The sequence below is a fragment of the Arachis hypogaea genome, chromosome 17 (assembly GCF_003086295.3).
Source record: "Arachis hypogaea cultivar Tifrunner chromosome 17, arahy.Tifrunner.gnm2.J5K5, whole genome shotgun sequence".
NCBI lineage: Eukaryota > Viridiplantae > Streptophyta > Magnoliopsida > Fabales > Fabaceae > Arachis > Arachis hypogaea.
In genome coordinates this window covers 11,842,992-11,868,895 of record NC_092052.1, presented here as the reverse complement: position 1 = coordinate 11,868,895, position 25,904 = coordinate 11,842,992, and the positions used below count along the sequence as shown (strand labels likewise).

Here is a 25,904-nt window from a genome sequence, read left to right as displayed (position 1 = left end):
CAGCATTGTTTGCTTTCAACCGGCCGGTTTTTGGTCCGGTCCAACCGGTCAAAAATTGGCAAGTTCAACGATATTTTTACTGACAATAACAATTTTTTTACTTAACCGAACCATTAATAGTGCAGGTTCGCAGTTAGACCAGTCCAACCAGTAATCCGGTCCAGTTTTAAGATTATAGTATTTTTTAAAATTTTATTGTAAACAAAATATAAATAATATTAATTTGTTTATATTGTAAATAAAATATGTAAAAAAAAATAATAATAAATATATTATAAGTTTTTTATATTTAAAAATATAATATTTAAATTATTTATTAAAAAAAAGCCCGCGGTCACATGTTCGTGATACTTTAAGGATTTCCTTTTTTTTTAGGTATTTAATACTTTAACAGTTTTTCTTCACTATTTAATCTTCTATTTACTAGTCAAATGAATTGTCAATCGCTTCACATTCACTACCCTTTTTTTTTTTTGGTCAGCTCACATTCATAACTAGAGACGGGAACTATCCATTGCTTGATGTTATTTTACTCTTTTGGGCCGGAATGGGCTGATTCAAATTGATAACCCAAAAGAATGAAAGGATGCTTATACAACAATACAAACATGGTCAAGAAATGTGTTGGGCCTGTTGCAAAGTTAATAGACCAGTAGTGTGTCCCCACGAATTGCAATAGTGGAAGGGCAATTATTACATTCTTTGTTTTATTAGTAAAATAAAACATAATTCTAATATAATATTAATAGGACCTTATCTCAGATGGGGATGTAGCTCAGATGGTAGAGCGCTCGCTTAGCATGCGAGAGGTACGGGGATCGATACCCCGCATCTCCATTTTTTAGTTCTTTTATATTATTCTCTTAAACAAAGTTTTGGTTGCTACTTTGGATATTCTAGTCTTTGTTGTAACCGCCAATACATATATGAATGCATTGGAGTTATCAATACTTGAGAAACGGCATTGGAGACTTGGGAGTTATCAGTCTAGTCATTGTTATATATATATACACTTAATACAAAGCTAACGCTACTACTGATGACTATTGCCGTTGCCAAGCATGATGCATTGACCTTCAGAACATAAAAATGGTATGTATGTTGGAGTGTATGTTTCGATCATGATTTTATAATTAATTCCTTCTTTTAGGTCAAGAAACGATGTTAATTGCTGCAGAAAATAATATCCAATTCTTGTAAGTATTAAAAGGAACTTTTATTATAACCAATATTGATGGCTTAAGTAGTTGACATTTGTTCTCCTTAAATAATATTTCTTTTGATTAAAATAATTAGACTCTGGGAGAATTCGGCCCTATAATAGACCAACTTGGTTAAACTTTAAACATAGATTATTATTTGAGTCCATACAATTCTGCATGCATACTGGTGGTAGTTTATTTCAGAAATAAATAGCGTATCAATATTCAAAAGTGAAAATGACATTTAGCTTTAGATAAAAAAATTGTATATGGCTGGTGACACCTACCTTTCACTTTAATATGTTTTAGGCTTTTATATAGATTTAATTATTTTATCAGTTTTTATAGATTTATTGAATTTTTAATTAATTTTTTTTTCAATTAAAGTTTTATATCATATCAATTTTGTAATTGATTATTAGTTACTATCGTGATAAAAATATTGAAATTGATAGAATTTTTTATTAAACAAAATGAATATATTTAACAGTTTAATTGAATATTCTGTATAATTTAATAGAATATTCTATTAATTCCAACGTTTTTGTTACGGTAGGGGCTTAGTTACAAAATCTGATATGATATAAGAATCCAATTGAAAAGAAAAAAAATATAGTGACCTAATTAAAAGTTCAATGAAATTATAGAGACCGACAGAGTAATTAAACCTTATATATATATATATATATATATATATATATATATATATATATATATATATATATATATATATATATATATATATATATACTTTTGGTATAGGGACCCAATTAAAAGAAAAAAAAGTATAGGAACCTAATTAAAAATTTTACGAAACTATAGGGACCAACAAAGTAATTAAACCAAAAAAAGTATTGAAATGATATAACTTTCTATTTGTAGTTTTGTACCCTCTTAACTATTATGCATTAGCTAAATCATTTTAAAAAATTACTTCCACAGGAGGCCAATAATAATGATGTTGGAAATGGCAAATGGCATGGTTCAATTAGTGCCATAATCTGTGCACCTATTGAACAAGTTTGGAGCTTAGTGTCTCAAACCAAAAGATTATCAGAATGGATGCCAATGGTAGAAAGATGCACTACCTTATCTGGAAATGAAGATGAACCTGGCTATGTTAGGTTAGTCTCTGGCTTCATGTTTCCTCAACAAGATGGAGATAGGTCATGGATCAAGGAAAAATTGGTTTCAATGGATTCTTCAACACATAACTATGTTTATAGAATGGAAGCATGCAATGTAGGGTTAGATGGATCTGTTAATTCACTAAGATTAATTGAATATAGGGATAATTCCACTCTTATTAATTGGTCTTTTGAGATAAACCCTTTAGAAGATGCATCTGAGGATAGCATAGTTGATTATCTTGGATTTGTTTATAAATCTTGCATTAATAGGATTGAGGGTGCTATAGAAGCTGCATCAAGAAGAAGTGTCTAGCAAACACATAAAGTAAATAATAATTTCATTCTTTTTCACCTTTGTTCATCAACATATTTATTGGAATTACAATATGAATTGAATAACAAGAAATATTTAATTTAAAGAAAATAATAAATAGGTTCTTGAACATCTTTTATAAAGATACATAACATTTTTAACTAAAATTTTATATTTATAGCATAAGTTTTTAACCAATAAAAAAAAGACATATAAGTCTTAGACTAAAAAAAAAACTTAGTATTAAAAAGAAAGAGAGAGAATACTTCAAATTCTTTGTAGCACAAGAATCACTTGCACTAGTAATGGCCATTAGTGATGAAATGAAAATATGGTGATGGTTCAATTACTTTGTTGTTGGGGTGAGGTGGGAAAATTTTGATGTTAGATCCTTTGGAGGGTGATATATAATGGTTACTAATCATGTTCTAGTGTGATTATTATTGTGCCTAAACAATATTTATTAATGGTACACCCAAAAGGGCCTTCTATCATTTTCAGTTTGGGTTTAACTAATTGGATATGCACAACTAATTTCTAGGAGATTCGAGTACAATATTTACTTAAGATGGTAAATCAAGTAGGTTCTTTGATCATTACCAAATTAAACATTACAAAAATAAAAGTAGTGAATATTTGCAAAATAAAAACAGAGATAAAAAGAAATATATGCAATTTTAACATGAGATTACTGGCCAGGATGATTATATTGGTTGGATATGAACGCTACCACAAAAACGCTACCATTAGAGGGCTTTTTTATTGAAATAAATAAACAAAAAACATTATTTCTCTAAATACGCACCTCTGAAAATTATTACTTAAATACGCACTACCATTTCTTGGTCACAACCCACGAAATGAATTTAGTCTCTATTTCATATATGCCACCCACGAAATGGAGCCAAAACTGATATAAGAAGTGTTGACCACCATCTCAATCCTGCAACCCGCGTAATGGAGCCAAAGCTGACATGAGCCAAGTGTCCTTTTTCTCCCACCACGCAATTATTTTTTCACTCCCATTCCATTTAGTTTCACCATTTTACCCCCTTGCACATAAATATTTTTATCACCAGACTTCATAATAAAATATTTTTAAAAAATTAATAATTAAATTATTTTTTTTAAAATACCTATTTTTTAATTATTAAATTATGATTTTACTAAAATTTTTGTTAATAATTATTTTTATATTTTACTATTAATTTTCGATATCAATATATATTATTTTAACATTAAATAAAAGTTTTTTTATTATTATTAATATGTATAACAATTAATATATATTGATATTAAAAAATAATCTTATTAAAATTTTTTATTTAATGTTAAAATAATATATATAGATATCAAAAGTTAATAGTAAAATATAAAAAAAATTTTAAAGGGTATTTTAGTAAAATTATAATTTAATAATTAAAACATTATAGAAGGATATTTTAGAAAAAAAATAATATAATTATTAAATTTTTTTAAAAATATAATTTAATAAAAGGATAATTTATTAAGAAGTATTTTAGTAAGCAAAATTTAATGAAGAAAAATAAAACTTTTGTTAATAGATATTTTTTTAAAAAATAATATGTTTTTTCAACTAGGTATCCTTTAAAAATGACACAATATTCAGCCTTTTATTACAATAATTAAAAAAATTAAAATAAACACATCTAAAAATTATGAATAGATTTACTATCCTTTTAAAATTAATACACATTCAAAATACAAACTAAATAAAACTGAAATTTAAAATTTAAATTTTAAATTTCTATTTCAGATTTAAAACTGAAATTTTAAATTTATTGTGTAATTTCTATATTTTGGAAGTGTTTCAAAAATATTTTTTGTATAACTTTATAATTTTAGATGTGTTACAATTATTTTTTAATGTTTAAGTTTAAATTTTAGATTTATGATTTTGGATGTGTTTTAAAAATAATTTCTATATAACTTCATAATTTTAGATTTATGATTTTGGATGTGTTTTAAAAATATTTTTTGTATAATTTAATAATTTTAGATGTGTTACAATTAAAAAAAATTACAATTGAAAATATTTTAGTTTGTATAAATAATTGTATTCGATCATTCATCACTACAAAATCGTAAAACAGATCCTGCATTTTATCAAAGGTACAATAAGTAAGGGATTAATTTTTTTTCTAAATGCACTGACTTTGAATTCTTTTTTTCTGTAGATACAAATTAGAATATTGTAGCAGAACAGACGAAAGAAAAAACGTAAAAAAAGAAAATAATAACTAATTATGAAATAGGTAGGAAGTTAGAGAAATTTTAATTTTTAAAATTTAAATTAATTTTAATTATAAATGTGTATCCTAAAAAATAGGAATATGTTTTAATTAAATAATATTAAAGACTGACCAAACACTAAATTTTGTTCTACAATTAGCATTTTCCTAAAATGATATAATATGCTACGGTAATGGTAGAACTACACCAACTCGAGTATGTCAGGAGCGGGATGCTCCATTTCGCATGCGCCGCCCTTGATGTCGCCATTTCGATGCTCCATTTCGCATGCGCCGCCCTTGATGTCGCCATTTCGCTGCTGCCTCCAATGATGTGCAGTTCTCCATTTCGTGGGTGACAGAATTGAGATGGTGGTCAATGCTTCTCATGTGAGTCTTGGTTTCATTTCGTGGATGGCATTTATGAAATGGAGGCTAAACCCATTTTGTGGCTGGTGATCAAGAGGTGGTGCTGCGTATTTAGATAATAATTTTCAGGGATGCGTATTTAGGGAAATAATGCTTTTTGATTATTTATTTCAATAAAAAAGCCACCATTAGAGTCTCTGTTTTGTCTTGTCTGCCAGATTTGTAGCCTATTCCAGCTGAGATATGCTATAGCCTGTATGTGCAACATTTGTATTGATTTACAACTCAATTAGTCTATAAAAATTATTATTGGTCCTTATAAAATTACACCATATTAGTATTTTTTATGATGTTTCGGATTTAAAAATTATCGTATGTTTTGTTAATTAAAATTAATTATTTTTTAATTTAAAAAATTAAAAACTAATTTTAAAATATTGATTAAATAGAAAATACCGATATCTTTAATTATACCTACTAATGTACAAGTTCACATCATGAAAAAAAAAAAGTGGTATATTCTTTACTTTGCTACTGTATGATCAATGTGGAGATGTAGAAATATGACTATCTTTGAGAGCAAAATAATTCATTGAAAAAAAAAAAGCTTGGAGACAGATTAAAGAGCTGGTTAATGAATAGTATGTTGTGGAGGATATCTAGACGTGGGTAAAGAAAAATTGAGGTGCTATATGTGTAGGATGGTACAAGAAAGTTTAATAAGTGTGGTATACAAATAGACATAGTGCTACAATTCTTGCTGGAAGAAGTGAAAATCAAAGAAGAGGACATCAAGTTGGTGACTAATAATAAGGATATGGTGGAGTGGATAAAAGGTAAAAAAAAAAAAAAAAGTAGGATGGGAGCAAAGGTATTTAAGAAACAAAACAATAAACATGAAACTATGTGTTCAAAATCTGAGTGTGGAGTTTTAATGTGACAAAGACTTTAAATTCAAAGCAGAATGGACAAATATAGCATTAATGGAAACAGAGGCATGGATAAAATGGGTGCATTAACAAGGTCTGAATTGAGCAAAGCAAGAACAACTAAATAGAGAGACATACGAAAGAAATTATTTGTTATTAATATTTTGTTTTGCTAAGATTTTATTTGGATAGTGTTTTCAACAATCTAAAAAAATGTACAAGTTCATATTTCAATTCAACAAAAAAAAAAAAAAAAACAAAACAAAACAGATATAGTCCTTAACCATAATAGTAAACATATCTTTACCTAAGATGTCAAACTCTTTCAATGGTTCAATTCCAACTAAGTGTTGGAAAGTGACGGTCATTTGAAGAACTTAATTAACTTCATTGTACAATACCAAATATGTTGGAATTTCTGAATATAATTTTTCAGTGAAGTGTAAAAGCAGCATCTCTTTGACAAAGATTCGTAAAAGAGAAAATTTAGGGGCCAACACTTCTATTAAATTCTGGCCAGCACTTAATCATAAAAAAGAAATTGAGTAATTTTACACTATTAGATGTAATTTCATACCATTAAAAATATTATTAATGACTAATTGATGACTACAAATCACATAATCTGTTGACCCCTAACACTTCTCTTCATAAAAACCACATTGACAAAGATATACCTTATTAGGTGAGTGGAGAAGTTACATTTGTACTCTTGCTCATAGGATTTTTTTTTCTTTTGTTTTTTTCTTTCCCTCTCTTCTGTGATTAATTTTTTATTTTCACATCTCTTTCATGGCTTAATAATCTAACTAGGAGTACTCATGGTCAGAAGTTGATTGGATCAAATTGAATTTTTAGAACTTGGCCAAATGTATATTTTGGTGGGATTCTCTGTGATTATCCTTCAAATAATTGGTGTTTAATTTATAATATTTTGAAACTTGGAGTAAACATTATATAATTATTATTTTACTAAGTTAATGTCTTATGTGTGATATAAGGATAACACTATTATCATAATGTGCTATATGTTTATATATGAGACATTGGATCCTTAATTTTAAATATTTAGGTATAGAATTTTGTTATGAGGAATATTATTTAAAACTCCAATTTTCCACAACCAACAAAATCCTACTACTGATGAACACATATGGGCCACACTTATATTTTATATCTTGCTTCTTCGCTCTTCTCTCTTAGGTGTTTAGTGTCTATCTTTTATGAGTGTACGTGCAAAATTCTTTTTCCTTTTATTAGTTTGCTACGCATAATGTTGTTTATGCATAATTGTCTAATTTCATGTCGATTAACCCTTACCTTGATTGCAAATTAGGTCAACACTAGTTCTTTAAAATAAAAGGAATAAAAAAAAAAAAAACATCAATGGCATTATTGAGTCCAAGTTTGGGTAGTAGAGTTAAAGTAAACCTAGTTTTCATGTATCATTTAGAGGCGGCTCCTCTTATATCATTTAAAGGGGTTGTGGTCTTGTGGATGCCACCTCCGAAATAAAATAATCTTTTTTTGTAAATATATCCATGTATTTTGTATTCGGTCTTCTCTGGAATTTCTTATTTAGTTAGTTGTATAATTTATTTGAGTGATATTACCGTACAAATTTTTTGGTAACCAAGTTTAATTAAATTGGTGCAAAATCCAGCAAAAAAAAAAAAGCGTACATATGTTATTATTTCTTTTTTTTTTTCTCCGGCTTTCTGTAGCACACTAATTTTTATTGGAGAGCACAAAAATTTATTGATATAGCACACAAATTTTCGAAACATAACACACAAAATTTTGCACATAACACAAACTCATCGATACAGCATACATATTTTTACTCATAGTACACATATTTTTACACATAGCACACAAATCTTTGTACATAGCACAAATTTTTACTGCAAATATATTTTGTTAGCTGAATGAGTCAATGTTCTGAATATGGAATCCTTCAAAAATTTTTATGCTGCACATAAAAAATTCTATGCTATGCAACAAGATTTTTGTGTTGTTCACTATAAAGGTTCGAGGTCAATGTTTTGGGTATGTGATCCTTAACAAATTTTTCTGCTGTATACTAAAATTTGTGTGTTGTGCATTGAAATTTATGTATTGCACATCAAAATTTATGTGTTATAATTTTTTAAACATTTATAAGAGAAGAAGATGATGAAAACGATGAGGATGGTGATAATGATAATAAGAGAGGATGATGAAGAAAAAAAAAATTAAATAATAACAATATCAAGAAGAAGAAGACAGCAGTAATGACAATGAAGATGACGACGGACGGTACGTTGAAGAAGGAAGAATGAATGTAAGAAAAAAAAGAAGCAGCAATAGATTTTTATTTTTAAATAATTTGGTTACTCAAAAGACTTGGACACCTAATATTTTTGAATTTATTTTACTTAATTACATAAAAAGATACCATGAACAAATGGATAATATGTTGGGATATATGTCTATTATATTTTACTTTCAATCCAAAGTTTTTCATTTTCATCTATATGTGTTGTAAGGTAGGTTGTTTTTAAGTAAAACAAAAATTATAAGGTAATTAGTATTTTTACATAAAATTATTTATTAAATTTACTCCTATGAAATTGATAATTTTTAAATATTGTCTACTCTATGATTACCCAAAAAAAATAAAAAATAAAAAGATCTTCGTAAACACAAAACTAATTGTTATGTATTTATGTACATTTATATATATTATTTTACATATTTTTTAAAAAAAATAATCAGCTATTAGAATAATCAAATTTATTATATAACAAAATAATTAAAAAATAAAACTTATTCATGAATATTAAATAATATATTTTCATATTGATTCCTGAAGGATTATTATTTGTGTCATTATGGTGGTGAAAAGGAATAATAGCCAACAAAAAATAGAAATCAAAGAATTTTGAGTGCACTACAAATGGGCAATGAGAAAATTTGATATGTTGCTGTATATGCAGTTAAAAGGAACAAGCTATCCACAAAAGGTCATGAAGTAGTGCATGAACTGAAAACCATATCTCAACAACAAAATTCCATTGCTATTGACATTTATTTGCTGGCCTCTCACTAAATTTGAAATGATCATTGTCAAAACAGCTTTAATCCAGCACTGTAATAATTAACAATATATATGTAAATCTTCTGGAAGAGCTTAATAAGTTTCCAATAATACATACAAAAAAGAGGTGATTTGGAGGTAAGGGGAAAAAAAAAAAAACATGCAAATGGCACTAACTAATGAGAAAAATAATAAAAAATAAAAAAAGTATATATATTTTCAGCTGGGAAGTATTTTTCAATTCATAAGAAGCTTTATGTCAGCTGAAAATTGCACAAATGCATACACATCATGGGGAGGGCTCCATTGTGTAGTATGCAAGAAAGCTTGGTTAATAAAATTATAATACATGTGGCCGGCATTATTTATAGTCTCACCTACTTTTTGTAAAATGACATGGCATCAAAAAACATTGTTCTATTATATATATGCTAAGGTACCTGGTCATATTTTTAATTAATTCATAAATGAGAGACTATAATATAAGTGTCATTAGAAGAATTTGAGCACATAGAAAAGTTAATTGGTGAATGGTGGTAATGATGATGAAGAAAATGGAGCCACGCCTTCTAGCAATAATGTTTATGGCGGCTCTTTTTTTTCCATCGTTTGTTCACTCATTGGTTCGTCATTACAAGTTCAGTGTAAGTTTGTTTTCCCATGCCTTGTAGCCTCATAACAAATGGCATGCATGAGAAGAAAAATTAACTTCAAATGCATGGCTTTTGAAGTTTAGTATCTATACACTTACATCGATAGTATTTTTTTATTGACATCTACTTAACTAAAAGTGATATCTTTTTAAGATAATAATAAATACTAAAGTTTTCCCTACTTGTTTAATTTGCACCCAATTAGTATGAACACATTTTCCATGCTCAATTTTAATTTGTTGCCTCATGATAAGTGACTTGAGATAAAAATTAACTTCAAATATCAAAGGTATTTAAACATTATTGAAGTTTATATATAGTGTCATATAATTTTGTTACATTAAATATCTGATCATGTATTACCATTACCATGTAAATAAAAATATTTTTTGAGATAATAATTATTAAAGTTAACTGATTTTGATTTTCCTTGTATGACAGCACCTAATTGAGCACCCAAAGTGTATACAAATTAAAATCATATTATTATGTTGACATAATATCATAAATTATTCCTAAAAAGTATTATATATACATAAAAAATTAGTCACTAAATCAATGATGTATTTGTATATGTATTTAACTCATTTTCAATATATATTTTATATTCTAATATATATTTTATACGAGTGACTGATTTGCTGATTGATTTTTAGTGTATACGTAATATAGGGTAGGCATGTATATCACTAAGATAGGCATGTATATTACTAAGATTCTCCGTTGAAAAGGTAAAGATAAATGGAGACACATTTGTGACTAGGAATCTTGATGTCTTTAAGGCAAAGAATTTATGTTGGTGATGCCAGGTGGTGTTGAAGAACACAACAAAGCTTTGCTCAACAAAATCATTTGTGACAGTCAATGGACAATTCCCGGGGCCAACTATCCATGCAAGGGAGGATGACACTGTCATTGTAAGGGTCACAAATCATGTTCCCTACAATGTTACACTCCACTGGTGAGAGATTACTACACAAATTGCAAGGAACTCAGAAAACTTGTATAGTGATATGATGAAAATAAAATAATAAGAAAAACAGAGAAAATTTGACTAGATGATTTATTTTTGGACTTACCATATAGGCATGGAATCAAACAGTTTCGAAGTGGTTGGTATGATGGACCAGCATATGTAACACAATGTCCAATTCAGCCAGGGCAGAGCTATATTTACAACTTTACCATCACAGATCAAAGAGGAACACTTTGGTGGCATGCACATATCACTTGGCTAAGGGCTACAGTGCATGGTGCTATTGTCATTTTGCCTAAAAGGGGCATTCCCTATCCATTTCCTAAACCTGACGATGAAAAGATAATTGTTTTAGGTAACTTTTAATGTTTTTCATTTGACTCCAAAACTTGTGTATTATGCTACTTTGTATTGAATTATCTTATCGATACTTTTTATACTATATACTCTTTTGTGGAGTGTAGGTGAATGGTGGAAATCGGATGTCGAAGCAGTGGTTGATGAGGCCACAAAATCCGGTGGACCACCAAACATATCAGATGCACACACCATCAATGGCCATCCAGGACCAGTTGCCGGTTGCATTTTCCAGGGTATATATGAATTAGGATTTAATTTACAAATTTTTTATGAATCATCAATATAATTTTTTTTAAAAAATAATACGTGTATATTAAAAATCAGGTATTATATATTTACGTATAAATATATGTGTAATTTAATTTATTTTTAATGTGTAATTTAATATTTTATACTGATAACCGATTTTGATGTAGAGCTATACATGTAACATGGTTGGGAATTTTTTATATAATCATCCAAGTGTATGTTATGGACTTCTAACATTATTGCTCCAAAGTTATAATAACATTTGAAAATTGAATAATCATCAGTAAAATATTATTACCAACCTTTAATTTGCAGGATATACTCTGCATGTTGAAAGTGGCAAGACCTATCTACTCCGCATAGTGAATGCAGCTTTGAACGATGAACTGTTCTTCAAAATTGCTGGCCATAAATTAACAGTGGTTGAAGCAGATGCGTCCTATGTTAAGCCCTTTGAGATTGACACTATATTCTTGAGTCCAGGCCAAACCACCAATGTCCTTTTAACCGCAAACCAACCTGTTGGAAAGTACTTAATTGCAATAACACCATTCATGGATGCACCAATTGGCTTCGACAACTTGACGGCGACGGCGACGCTTCGCTACAAAGGGACACCACCATACTCCAAAACAATGTTAAGCACTATTCCAGCTGTGAATGCAACTGAAGTAACATTCAGATTCATTGATTCTCTAAGAAGCATTAACACAAACACCTACCCTGCAAGAGTTCCATTAACCATAGACCATGACCTTTTCTTTGCAATAACTGTTGGGGTTAACCCTTGTGATACATGCCTTCAGGGGATAAGGATTGCATCTGCAATTAACAATATTACATTTGTGATGCCAACAACTTCACTCCTTGAAGCAAATTACTATAACATCCCTGGTGTTTTCACTGAGGATTTTCCACCAAGACCACCTATGGTTTTTGATTATACTGGGGTTCAACCAACTAATCTTCAGAGCAACAATGGAACAAAATTGTATAGGGTGAAATTCAATTCAAGTGTTCAGCTTGTGCTACAAGGAACTGCAATGATAGCACCTGAGAACCATCCCTTTCATTTGCATGGCTACAATTTCTTTGTTGTTGGACAAGGGCTAGGGAACTTTGACCCGGAGAAGGATCCCTTGACCTTTAATCTTGTTGACCCTGTTGAGAGGAACACAATTGGGGTACCAAATGCTGGATGGGCTGCAATAAGATTCAGGGCAGATAATCCAGGTACCAACAATTTACTTTCTCTTTTTCTCATTTTTTCCTAATTTTAGTGTACAAATAGTATTTTTGCAGAATTTGGCAATTACATCCGCAACGAGTAAGATAGGGTCGGTTTGGGTGTTAGGCCAATTTTATTTGTCCAATTCACACTTTTAATATATAATGTGTATGTTGATAAAATAAATATACATATAACAAACAATCAGATAATTAAACTAAAATTCTAATCTTTTATAGAAATATTTAGTGCAATCAAACTAATAACTTAATTTGTTATTAGTACATAAATAAAGATATGATAAAATATAAAAAAATTAAATATCGTGTCTTAGTGAAAATAAATTTGTTTTATGAATCAAGTTGGATAAAATCAGATTGAGAGATTTAGAGTGGGTTCAAGTTAAATTGAGTTTAAACCTTATTCTATCGAATGCATTGCCACATCTAATTGTTTGGCTCATTTCTAAACCATTTTTTAGAAAAAGGTCAATTATCCCACAATTTAATAAATGAAAAAAATTGAAACCGTTACATTGTTATGCTTAGTTTATAGTTGTGCAACTGAGATGAAATAGTTTAATTTATTATGCATTTTCAAGTGACACTTAACAGTGTACAAATTAAACACTCAAAAATATAATCAACATGGTAGCTAGGTCTATTTAGATTGTTTTGGCTAATTAATTGTTGTTGGATACAATATTGTGTGAATTTTGAAGGGGTTTGGTTCCTTCATTGCCACTTGGAAGTACACACAACCTGGGGACTTAAGATGGCATTCGTGGTAGACAATGGAGAAGGACCCAACGAGTCACTGCTTCCACCTCCTCCTGATCTTCCAAAATGCTAAAGCTTCATATACAAAGAGACAATCATATGCTGATATCATGGCCTTAAAGGATAGATATCATCAAGCTTGTTTTATTTGTGGCAGTTGGTGAACTTCTATTTTATTTTTAGCACAAATCAATAAAAAAATATATTGCTTTTAGATAGCAAAATTCATACGTTTCTTTTTTTTTTTTTCTTTTTTTAGTCAAGTTTAGGATATATACAATGTAATTTTCGAGTGCATAAAAAAACTGTATGTACTTGTTAAGAATTAAAATTGGTATTGATAATATAATAGTCTTCTTCGATATATCCTTGCCCTACATGTGTATACCCATATGAAAATATCTAATCTAATGAATAACCATTTGAAATCAAAGTAGGGTATAAGTTAATGTATTGACCTATTAGCTTGGTTGGTGATGGGAGTTTCTTCAGTTTATAGAAAAGTTTTAGAGCAGAAAAAAAAAATAAGAAAGAATGCGCGCCAGGTAGGGGTCGAACCTACGACCTTCTGCTTAGGAAACAGACGCTCTATCCACTGAGCTACAGGCGCCAGCTATTAATCTTATGCTTATTTATTTATTTGTTTTATTAATAGGTTTCAACCTAAGATCCCATACATACTATATGAATCTCTTATCAATGAACACCCAACTAAATGAAGTTTGAAAAAGATTTAAATGGAAGGTGTATAAGACTTCGTTATACATGTTGATGGGAGGACTGGGACTCGTCGGCCTTGATGACGACACGATTAGACCTTTGAATATCATGAATGGTACCTACAAAAATACTCTGACGTTCAAATCAAAATGAATCTAACAGATATAAATAAGAATTATGAATGTATAATGTCCCTTTATATAGCTTGTATTGTTATTTTATCTTTTTTTATTAGCTAAGATAAGAGAATTATTTAAATTTGAATATTAGTTACCGATCTTTGATTTTTTGGCCTAATTTGGAACATACGGAGTACCAGGCCTAATTTTTTGGCCTAGGAATCAGGCTATCGTTTGGCCAGTTTTGGAAACCCGAGTGCCAGGCCGAAACAGAAGGATAATTTAATCTCCAATCAGAAACATGTATATGAATTAAATACCAAAAAAAAAAAAGAAACATGTATATGAATTCAGCAACTATACAAATTAAACCTAAATTATAGTAATATAAACATAAAAAGTTAATTGTGGGAATTAAGTACTAAGGCAGTATTATTTATATACAACTAGAATTCATTAAATAATCAACAGTAGTTCTTCTAGAAAAGTTGGAAGTGGGAGAAAAAGAAAGAGAATGGAGAAATGGAGGTATATGATAGAGATATTTTGACTTTTCTTCAAGACTTATTGATTGTTTGATGAGTATTCTAGATATAGTACGTATTTCCTTCACTCTTGCATTGTTAACATAACATGAATTGATCAAGGATAGAAACTTGATCCATTATAAATACATCATTAAATTATATAGGATATAAGTATAAATATTGTATATATACAAATGATTATGCAACATGCATGCATGGGTTTATACTGAACTACTCCAACATGAAGTTGACTGGCAACTACCTTTTCTTATTACTTGTATATAGTCTTATCAGCTTTAATTTAGTCTCGGAAGGTTAAAGAATTAGGTTAGTCTTAGTAGTCTTACATACACGTTGAAAACGTCTCAGTCAAATAATAACAAGTTAACAACAACCAATTAATTTATATATAAAGTCAAAATCAATTTAATAGATATATGTTATGTTATATACTTATATCTCATCTCTCATATTCATTAAACAAAAAAAATTTAAAAAAATGAGGCTACGGTCTCTAGAAGGAGACTCCGTTGTAGCATTCATTATACCTTCTAACAAGAATGATAGGTAGTCAAAAGTTTTTGGTTAATATATAATTAATACTTTCAAAAATAAGTATATTTAATATAAATATCTGCTGCTATTTGCCGGATATGGTGTAGTGGAAAAAGATTATTTAAGAAACAAGTAGACTACATGTTAATTAGAACAATTTCGCTACGTTACCAACTAAATTTCTGCCAATTTTTATTATATCAAATCAATATTTAATGCATTATTAAACTAGTTATTAATTGTCAATTAAAAATATATTTAATAATAATAATAATAATAATAATAATAATAATAATAATAATAATAATAATAATAATATATGATAATGATATGATAATGGCACTGGTCTAATCATGATAAGAATATTTGATTCTAATCATAAAATGATCAAATCTTATGATATTAATAACGCACATTGATTTTAAATATTTTTAGTTATTTTAATTATATTAATTTTAAAATATTGATATAATTCTAATTCTTATTCATTATCCAATAATAATAATAATAATAATAATAATAATAATAATAACTTGAAAAACCTGTATATAAACTATTTCAATTATCCGTGTATTATTGTTAAAATTCTATATGTTCCTAAATATAAGTCTTGAAAAAATACGACATGGCACGTGTTATTAGTGTAGAGTTGTTTAGGTTTGTTTAGAAAGATATAATAGAATTTATATTTCTAAATTTCAATACATATATTTCTATTTCAATCTGTGTATACAGTGGTGGATCTAGGGGGGCCTAAGGTGGCCATGGTCACAACTAGAAAATAGATAAATACAGACAGATTTACAGACAGATTTAGTCTTTATTACAAACGGATTTTTGGTTACCGACGAAATTACCGACGGATTATCCCTCTGTAAAAGTCTCGTCAGAAATTATTTACCGACGAATTTTTTTTCCGTCGGAAAATTACCGACGGATTTTTACTAGTTACCGACGGATTTTCCCTCTGTAAATTCTCCCTCCATTTCCTGAAGGCGACAAACTTACAGACGGATTTTTCGTCTGTAATTACAGACGAATTTTCAGACAGATTTTTCGTCTGTAATTACAGGCGAATTTTCAGACGAATTTTCCATCTGTAATTACAGATAGATTTTCAGACGGATTTTTCGTCTGTAATTACAAACGGATTTTCTGACAGATTTTCCGTCTGTAATTTAAACTTTGGAAAATCATGATTATAGACAGAAAATTTGTCTGTAAATCCGTCTGTAAGGTAAAATAATTTTTTTTTATTTTTTCTAATTACAAAATTAACTTGTTTTCATACAAAATAAATATAAATTTAATACAAATTTTTATCTAATTTATATTCGAATATTTATAATATTTCAAAAAATAAACAAATTCATCGTATTAAAAATAAACAATATTTACAATAAATTATTCAATATAAATTGAAGATACAGCTGAAATGATTTCATTTGTTCTAGGGTCAGCACTTTTTAAAGAAACGCCACAAGGATCTTCTTTAACCAGAAGGGCAAGAACATTTAGTGAGCTCCATGTTTTTGTCACATTGCTGCTTGAATCTCCCAAAGTAACAGCAAAGACAGCATCAAATCCTCCTGCTCCTGGAACTCCAGCCAACAACACTCCTTCCAAGTTTAGTGTAGCATCTAAAAGTTTTGTTTGTGATTTTGGTTCAATCTGCATGAATTGCAAGGAAAGAGTAGTGATATTCTACCAGCAGATATAATTTATAATCAACATCATCCAACCAGAAGAAGCCTAATAATAAGTGCCAAATCAATGAAAGGAACTTACAGGAACACCTGCAGCCTCACCCATGTGACAATCTTCTCCATGTGTCCATGGATTTCTGAGGGTCAAACTTTTGCCATTTTTTTACAGCACCAACCATTGATGGCGTAGATGAACCACCAGTTCCTGGTTCTCCTAGTAACTAAAAAAACAATATATAGTCAGAATATTAACCAATAGACTTCATATTCTTCTGATAAGAAAGTCATTCAACCTGAAGTAAAAGGAAAATGTGGGGGTATAAGAGATTTAAATTGCTTACCAGAGTCATCAAAGGTGGTATAGAGAACTCAGTCCTCTCATGGTCCCAGTTTCCATTCAGAATGTCACTGATAACTTCTGGTGCAGGCAATGCTTGTGCTGCAACCTGCAATGTCAGCAAAACAACATAATTAAAGCATTTTTTGCCTAAAACACAAGACACATTAAAAGGGTAAGTGCTGAATACTTGTACGGAAGAAATCACTTCCGGTGAAAACATTTCTTCCGGTGAAAACCGCACATAACGTTGACTGCCATACACAGCTGAACTAACATCAAACCCACTGCCAACTTTTCCTTGGGCAATACAATGAGCAGTTTGAGCTATTTTATGCAACAAATCAATATCTGTGTAATCCTTCCTATCCTGTTGATCTTTAGAAGAGGAAAGCTTTATGACACCAAGGTAGTGTTTGTTTGTAGAGACACGACAGAACAGGACACTAAAACAAAGACAATAGGACAGAAATATTAAAAATTATGTTTTGTGTATCGTGTTTGGATACGATGGATATGACACTAATGTAATGTCCAGTATTATGTTTGGATACACATGGACAAGACTAAAATATTATATGAAATGACCAAAATAGCCATGTGATTCCAAATTTTTTAATATAAACTAATTTAATAAAGAATGAGAGTACATAGGAGTACAGACAGTAGGAACTTGAAAAAAATATTTGAAGCAGTCAAAAATTTTAATAAAAAATTATATAATAGTATTTATATTAAAATAAAATTTATAAATATAATTATTTTTTTTAAATTTATTATTAATATGTAAGAATACATATGATTAATATTAAGAAAAAAAATAAATCTGAGTTTGATTAATAAAAATTTTCATTTAGATTAATAAGCCAAATTAATTTTAAATACAAAATCACTTTTACAAAAAAATCCATTTTTACATGGAAAAAAAATTAATTTTTGCACATAAAAATTTATTTTTATTTAGAAAACTAATTTTTTTTATCTAAAATTTTATTTTTCTTTTCAAAAAATTAATTTTTCTTTAAATTATATAAAATCAATTACAATTTATAAATTATTTTTTAACATTTTAAAATATCAATTTTATCTTTATAATATTTATCTTTTAAAAGTCTCAAAACTAATTATTTTTGTTATTATTTTTATTACAAATCAAATAATATAATATAAGGTTAAAATGATGTTGAAGTAAGAATGATAAGAAAAAAGAAACTAGCCAGTCCAATAAAAATTTCTATAAAAAAGAGAAAGTACCTAAAGAAAAAAAATAGAAAGAAGGAAAACATAGAAATAGAAAAAGAGCATGGAGAAAAAAAAAAAAGTACTTTCTGAGAACAACGCAAAATAAGAAAAATAAGAAGGAGTAACAGTGGAATAATAAAAAATAGCACCATGGACAAAAAAGAAAAAAATTCATAAAAACAGTCCGTGTCCCTCTTCCAAATCCCGTGTCCATCATTGTCCTTCGTAAAAGAGTGGACACAAAAGTATAAAAAACTGTCCCGGAGACAATATGTTCAGTGTCCATGTCTTTGCTTCCAAACGCTTTTTAAAGATGTGCTGTCCATGTCTCTGTGTCCTGTCTCCGAAACAAACGCTACCCAAGGTAATGAAGTAAAGCACCAACTACAGCAGTTGTCATAGCAGCAGATGAGCCCAAACCAGTCTTAGCTACTTCAGGCTTGCAATCTCCACCATTACCATCATCAGTATTGAATGTTATGGATGCAAAAGGCGGAATACTCGCCAATGACTCCGGTGTCAAAGGGAGTCCACGTCTCTCAATCTACACAAGTTTTGCAACATCAAAACTTCACTCATGCTCATTCTGTTCTGTACACTAAGCTAGCACACATCATTCAACCCTTAAATCAAGTGTTAAACACATCTAATGGTAGAAATCATTGCACACATAATATATATATATATATATATATATATATATATATATATATATATATATATATTATATTAAAAAACAGCAAATGACTATAAAGCATGGCTAGCAGCCTAGCAACAGTGCAACACAATCCATACTACATAGAGCCAAATACTACGAACATTTATTTTCTTCTTTTACATTGTTTCTTAGCTTCTTCCATTTGTTTATATCAGTGGGAGTATATAGTGTGAATTATTATTGGTTAAGGATTAGCTAATCTGCATCCTGAGGTTTAAATGGCAATTAGTTTGTTGCATTTTAGTCCTTAGGCTGCAGATTATCACTTCCTTTTTAATCAATGCGGATGAGTTAAACCAGTTACACATATCATGATAAATTAACCTTATGCTAGTTGTTATGTACTTCAACAACCACTACATATTCTCAAAGGTAACTGAGATAAATGGAACAACCATAAATAATCTTGGAGAAGCATCATAGTCATTGTTTTTATATGCTCCTTTAATAAATAATCTTGTATTTTTCCTAGAAATAGAAGAATATAAAACACTCATATAAATCAAATGTGTAATGCAGGATCCAAATTAAAGTCCTTGCAAACCAAAGAATTCCATGCTGGTCCATATGCTTCATCAGGTTTCTATGATTCAAAGCATTTTATTTTAGTCTTTGGTTAACACACAAAGCCATGCAGTATTAATTATGCATATAAAATAATTAAACTATATATATAGCATAACTAAAAGACGACTAAGCAAGCAGCAAGATTGATTCTGTTTTCTATGGTTGGTGAGTCATATTTGAAAGAACACTCATCGGATGGGATCGCTAATTTTGATGACAAACTCCTAATTTGTTTATCATAAAACTTTATAGCTAGATCAGATCTTGAACTACAGATACCAAATTTAATACCTCATGAAAAAATTTAGCTTATTTTTGCTTTTTTATTGTTTTTGGAAAAGGAAGTAATAATTGAAAATGGATGTTATGAACTGTTTGATGAAATAAGCAATGGAAATAGAATCAGGCATCAAGAGCTTGGTGAGCCGAATTCATAACATGGTTCTGCATATAACCTCTTGCATGTCTGTTTATTCAATTCCTTTGCAGTAGTGTCACAACAATTTAAATACAAGTCACTAAGCAGAACACGATTTCACTTTGATATCAGTAAACCCTCTTGAAAGGTTATCTTAAAGTCTTCAGATTTCAAATGAAAAATCCATTTCCTTGCATTAATTGTGACCCGCCATTCATAACAAGAAGCTTCACCAATGCCTTAACAAATAATTTAACTTAACAACAAAAAAGGTCCTCATATCAGAGCTATCTAACCATGTGACCTTAGAAAAGATGCACTCCAAAGTACTTTCTAACCATCCACGGCTTAATAGAAAAGAATATTCTCTAATTTATCTTTGGTTTCCCAAACTATACACAGCTTTATATATTCATTTATCAATTAACTATTCACAGTTTGGTTTAGAACACAATTGAAATACCTGGAAAGATGGTAAACTGAGTTGTATGTCCTTTCCCAGATATGTTTTCAGCTCCTCTCGCCGATTGCTTGTCGGTGGCAATTTGATCAACATAGTTAGGAATCTCCAGTGAAAAGGGTTTCATTTGGCCACAAGATTCCCCATATTGAGATCCAAAGAGACTCCACCAGGGCCCTGAAGAATTGTGAGCAATCCCTTCATGTTCCTTATTAGGATAAACACTTTGCTTCGCCATATACACCACTCGAATCGATCCAAAAGATGATTTCTAGGATCACACAAACAATAAGAATCTCAGGATCAGAAACAACAAACCAACAGAAAGTTTTGAAATAACAATTTTCCCCCAAAATAAAAAAGACAAAAGGGGATAGATAAACTGCATTAAAAGCATATTCTAATTTTCTATCGTGTTTATCTAGTCTTACTCTTGAGCATTGGTTTATCTAATTTTCTAAACTGATACTTTCTTCTCACCTCAGGACAACTGCAGTTGTAGATCTAAATTAAAAAGAGAGGTTAGTGGCAGACATATATATCAGCAAAAGGAAAACTAATCTGAAACTAATACAAGTCAAACAACCAAATAAACAGAAACACCGTCATTAAGAAGTAACCATAAGCTTTCAAGTTATAGAACAAACACACAAATTGAACAGTACAAAGTACCCTTTCCATGTAAGGAGAATCTGCACATCACTGAATATGAAGATAAGTAATTTATAGAAAAACTAAAGGGATAAAAAAAACACATTCTTGTAATGTGATGTATCGTAGAACAAAGGGATAAAAATGAAGGTAAAAGACATCACAGTCATTGTATCAAACATGTGGTGATCATTACCCAAGTGGTGCCAATACAGAAGGCCCTCTCCTTCTGCACTTCCAAACACTCCTGCCAAATAAATAAATAAACAGGGAGTTTAAAAATGAATTAGAATTAGTATTCATAATTTCATCTGAATCAGAAGTGAAAGCGTGAAGCAGCTGAGGTGTTCACCTTGTCGAGATCCTCACGAGAACGAGAGGTTCTCGTAGTTCTTGTACTGCTTCAATCGAGTCTCGCGGTACTTCTGTAGCTGTGGTAAAGCTTCACCCATGGAATCCGTTGTATATCCTTCCCATGGAGCTTCAGCATAGCCACACGCAGGAGGAGACAGAGACCGGCGACGTAGGAGGAAAAACAGAGCGTTACGGGTTTCAGCCATGGAGGAAGGAGCGACGTTTGAAGGCTTACGAGAGAGTGAGCACGACGGAGGCTTTGAGACGGAGGGAGCGTCGATGGAGGGAGCGGCGAAGAAGGGGTTGGAAGCGCGACGAAGTTCTGGAATTAGGGTTGGAGGCGCGACGAAGCTCTGGGGTTAGGGTTGGATGCGGCGGCGGAGGGAGCCCGTGCGACGCATGGTACGACGGAGAGAGATCTGTGACGCCAGCGGCAGCGACAGCGGCGGAAGAAGCTGGTGTGATGGAGAGAAGAAGCAACTCGGTGACGGAGAGAGGAAGAAGCTCATTTGACATGGGTAGAGTGTAAATGGATCGAGTGGATAGAGATAAGATTTCAGTTATCTCAATATTTACCGACGGAAAATTTAAATTACAATCGGTAATAATTTAACAAAACGCACCGTTTTGTCTATTTAATTATAGACGGATTTTCCGTCTGTAACCATTTTTCACGGAAAAAAATTAATTTTTTCGATGGAATTATCGACGGATTTTTTTTTCTGTCTATAATTTATGCTAATCCATTTTTTTTATTTTCCGATAAAAAACCCTCTGAAATTTTTTTTATATTTCTGTGGGATAAAATCCGTCGGAAATATCCGTCTGTAATAACTAGTTTTCTAGTAGTAATCCCCCCAAAATTTAAAAAAAATAGTAAATAGTAATAATTAATAATATTAAATTTATTTTTATATATAATATTGAAAAAAATATAAGTTACAAAATTTTATAAATTAAAATAATTAAAAACTGCACTATGTATTAGATATTTGAATTATTGTTGCTCTTGTTAACAAATAGCTCATTCTAATAATTAATAAAAATGGTTTTATTATACTAGCCCAAACTCATACTATTAATTAAAGTAACACTAGTACATTTTTCAAATATTTGTTTCAAACCATCAGAGGCAGCGCCACTTTTCTCTCTCTTTTAGTGGTTTCTAAATTTTTGGTCTTCTACTCTTCTCATTCTAATTTTCTTTCCATACCAAAACAAGACATATGAAGAAAAATCATTGAAGAGAAGTGAACAGCAAAATATTAACCATTGAATGCACAACAAAGATTCAAAAAGGTATATTTCAATTTTTTTAAGTTAATAACAATGTCAAGTATTATTTATATTATTTATTTAAAATAATTAATTTATTTTTTTATAATGGACAGTGTTCAAAGATTGAAGTGAGGGCAAAACTCAATAGAATTATTTTTGGGTGAGACTTGGAATAAAAAAATAATCAGGTAATTCAATAACTTTATTTTTGGTTATTATATATTTGTGTTTCTAAAATTATTTGTTATTGCTCAATAGGTTTACTATTTTTTTAAAAGAAAATAATATATATGCAATTATTTTTGTTTTTTTTGTTAGATAGTTCAAGTTAAAAATGTCAAAGATGAAAACAATTCACTCATTTTTCAAGAGAAAAGAGAGAATATATGATAAACAAAATTCAGCTTCAGATTCTTTGAATAATGTTCAAAATATTATTGAACAACCTGTGACACAACTTGTTGAGCAAGATATTCAACCCCCTGCTTCCAAAATAACAAGAACTGAAATAGATCAAGTTAATATTGATACATTGATGCATGATCCCGGAAAGCGTCCGCAAATTTGAAATTATCCTATCAATCAACAAGATGAAATCCGTAGAGCATACATAAAGTTTGGACCATATCAATTTATTATGGATGAGTACCCTCTTTCTGGTCTAGAAAGTCATCCTCGTCGTTTCAAAGCTCATTGGTTTAAGAGTTTTTCTTGGCTAGAATATTCGCCAGAAGTGGATGCTGCATTTTGTCTTCCATGCTATTTATTTTCTAGAAAATCAAGTCCATTCACATCAGGAGGATTTCGCAATTGGAAAAAAGTGAATAATGGAAAGGATTGTGCATCTTTATCTCATGTGAGTAAATCTCTTAATTCTCCTCATAATATTGCTGTTAAGTCTTGTAAAGATTTGCTTAATCAATTATGTCACATTGACAAAGTATTGGCTAAGCAAAACTCACAAGTTTTAAGCAATAGATTGCGTCTTAAAGCCTCTATTGATACTGTCAGATGGTTAACGTTTCAAGCTTGTGCTTTTAGGGGACATGACGAGAGTCATGAGTTTCAGAATCGAGGAAATTTTCTTGAAATGTTAAAATTATTAGCTTCTTACAATAAAGAAGTGGATGCAGTTGTTTTGGATAATGCTCCTCAAAATGCAATATACACATCACCTTCTATTCAAAAGGAAATTCTACATGTTTTTGCTAGAAAGGTGCAAAATGAAATTCGCAATGAGATTGGTAATGCAAAATTTTGTTTGATTGTTGATGAAGCTAGAGATGAATCTAGAAGAGAACAAATGGCACTTGTTGTTAGATTTGTTGATAAGCATGAATTTGTCAAAGAAAGGCTAATAGATGTTGTTCATGTCAAAGATACTACTTCTGCTACTCTAAAACAAGAGATTTATTCTGCATTATCTCATCACAATCTCAACATTCAAAATGTTCGAGGTCAAGGGTATGACGGAGCTAGTAATATGCGTGGAGAGTGGAAAGGGTTACAAGCTTTAATTATTCAAGAATGTCCTTATGCATATTATATTCATTGCTTTGCTCATCAATTACAGCTAGCTCTTGTTGCCGCGGCTAAAGAAGTTGTTGATGTTCATGCTTTTTTCCAAAGTTTGAGTAATATTATCAATGTTGTGTGCTCTTGCAAATGCAATGATGAATTACGATCTGCTTATGCAACTGAAATTTCTCATTTAGTTGCAACTAATCAAATTGAAACAGGAAGGGGAGCAAATCGAATTGGCACATTAAAAAGATCAGGAGATACTAGGTGGAGCTCTCACTTCAACTCAATTTGTATCCTTTTACGTATGTTTGGAGCAACAACTTCAGTTCTGGAAGATTTGGCTACTAATGGATCTACATATTCTCAACGTGGTGATGCTACTTATGCTCTTAAATCTTTATTATCATTTGATTTTGTTTTCATTTTACATATGATGAAAGAAATCATGGGAATCACTGATAAACTTTGTCAAGTATTGCAACAAAAATCTCAAGACATTTTGAATGCTATGCATCTGGTTTCTAGTACAAAGTCATTGATTCAACAGTTAAGAGATAGTAGTTGGGGAGCACTTTTGGAGAAAGTTGGTTCTTTCTGCAATGATCATGCTATTCAGATACTTGATATGGGTGCTTCTTTTAGTGACATAATTCGGTCTCGTCGTAAAAAGGATGTTGTCACTGTTGAACACCACTATCGTGTTGACATTTTTACTAGCGTGATAGATTTTTAATTGAAAGAGCTAAATAGTAGATTTAGTGAGCAAGCAACCGAGCTCCTCATATTGAGTACATCTTTAGATCCTAAAGATGCTTTCAAGTTATTCAGTGTTTGCAACATATGCAATCTTGCAAAGAATTTCTATCTTTAGATTTTTCTGAGCAAGAAAAGATTCAATTGGATTATGAGTTACAACATTATGAACTTGATGTGGTTAAAGCTCCAGATTTTCAGAATTTGTCTACTCTTGCTGAATTGTGTCAAAAATTGACAGAGACAGGAAAATCAAATATATATCCTTTAATAGATAGATTAATTCGTCTTGTTTTGACTCTCCCTGTGACAACAGCAACAACTGAACGGGCCTTTTCAGCTATGAAGATTATTAAGACAAGGTTTCGAAACAAGATGAAAGATGAATTTTTAGCAGATTGTATGATTGTATATATTGAAAAGGAAATTGCTTCAAAATTTACTTCAGAGATGATA

General features: G+C 30.1%; 2 protein-coding genes, 2 long non-coding RNA genes, 2 other non-coding genes and 1 pseudogene across 6 annotated transcripts; 3 read left to right on the top strand and 4 right to left on the bottom strand.

The window, feature by feature from the left end:
- Positions 1–764: 764 nt before the first annotated feature.
- On the top strand, positions 765–837 carry TRNAA-AGC (transfer RNA alanine (anticodon AGC)). Its single transcript has one exon. It is a non-coding gene; the product is annotated as a tRNA-Ala (tRNA).
- An 8,886-nt stretch (positions 838–9,723) lies between these two features.
- Positions 9,724–13,882, top strand: LOC112766267 (laccase-4). Its single transcript, XM_025812175.3, has 6 exons — positions 9,724–9,918; positions 10,737–10,888; positions 11,014–11,258; positions 11,368–11,496; positions 11,828–12,745; positions 13,462–13,882. Exons 1-6 carry the CDS (start codon positions 9,805–9,807, stop codon positions 13,590–13,592), a joined length of 1,689 nt encoding a protein of 562 aa, XP_025667960.1. The 5' UTR covers positions 9,724–9,804; the 3' UTR covers positions 13,593–13,882.
- Positions 10,614–11,951, bottom strand: LOC140180882 (uncharacterized). Its single transcript, XR_011874973.1, has 3 exons — positions 11,815–11,951; positions 11,007–11,231; positions 10,614–10,899 (listed from the first exon to the last, which is right to left on the bottom strand). It is a non-coding gene; the product is annotated as an uncharacterized lncRNA (long non-coding RNA).
- A 174-nt stretch (positions 13,883–14,056) lies between the features above and the next one.
- On the bottom strand, positions 14,057–14,129 carry TRNAR-CCU (transfer RNA arginine (anticodon CCU)). The gene has a single exon. It is a non-coding gene; the product is annotated as a tRNA-Arg (tRNA).
- Positions 14,130–16,790: 2,661 nt separating this feature from the next.
- LOC112762810 (phosphomevalonate kinase, peroxisomal-like) lies at positions 16,791–19,388 on the bottom strand (annotated as a pseudogene).
- A 346-nt stretch (positions 19,389–19,734) lies between these two features.
- On the bottom strand, positions 19,735–22,437 carry LOC140173060 (uncharacterized). The gene is made up of 3 exons (XR_011874972.1): positions 21,892–22,437; positions 21,736–21,786; positions 19,735–21,159 (listed from the first exon to the last, which is right to left on the bottom strand). It is a non-coding gene; the product is annotated as an uncharacterized lncRNA (long non-coding RNA).
- A 1,371-nt stretch (positions 22,438–23,808) lies between these two features.
- LOC112762809 (uncharacterized) lies at positions 23,809–25,428 on the top strand. The gene has a single exon (XM_025808645.1). The coding sequence runs from the start codon at positions 23,809–23,811 to the stop codon at positions 25,426–25,428; it is 1,620 nt and encodes a 539-aa protein (XP_025664430.1).
- The last annotated feature ends 476 nt before the right edge of the window (positions 25,429–25,904 follow it).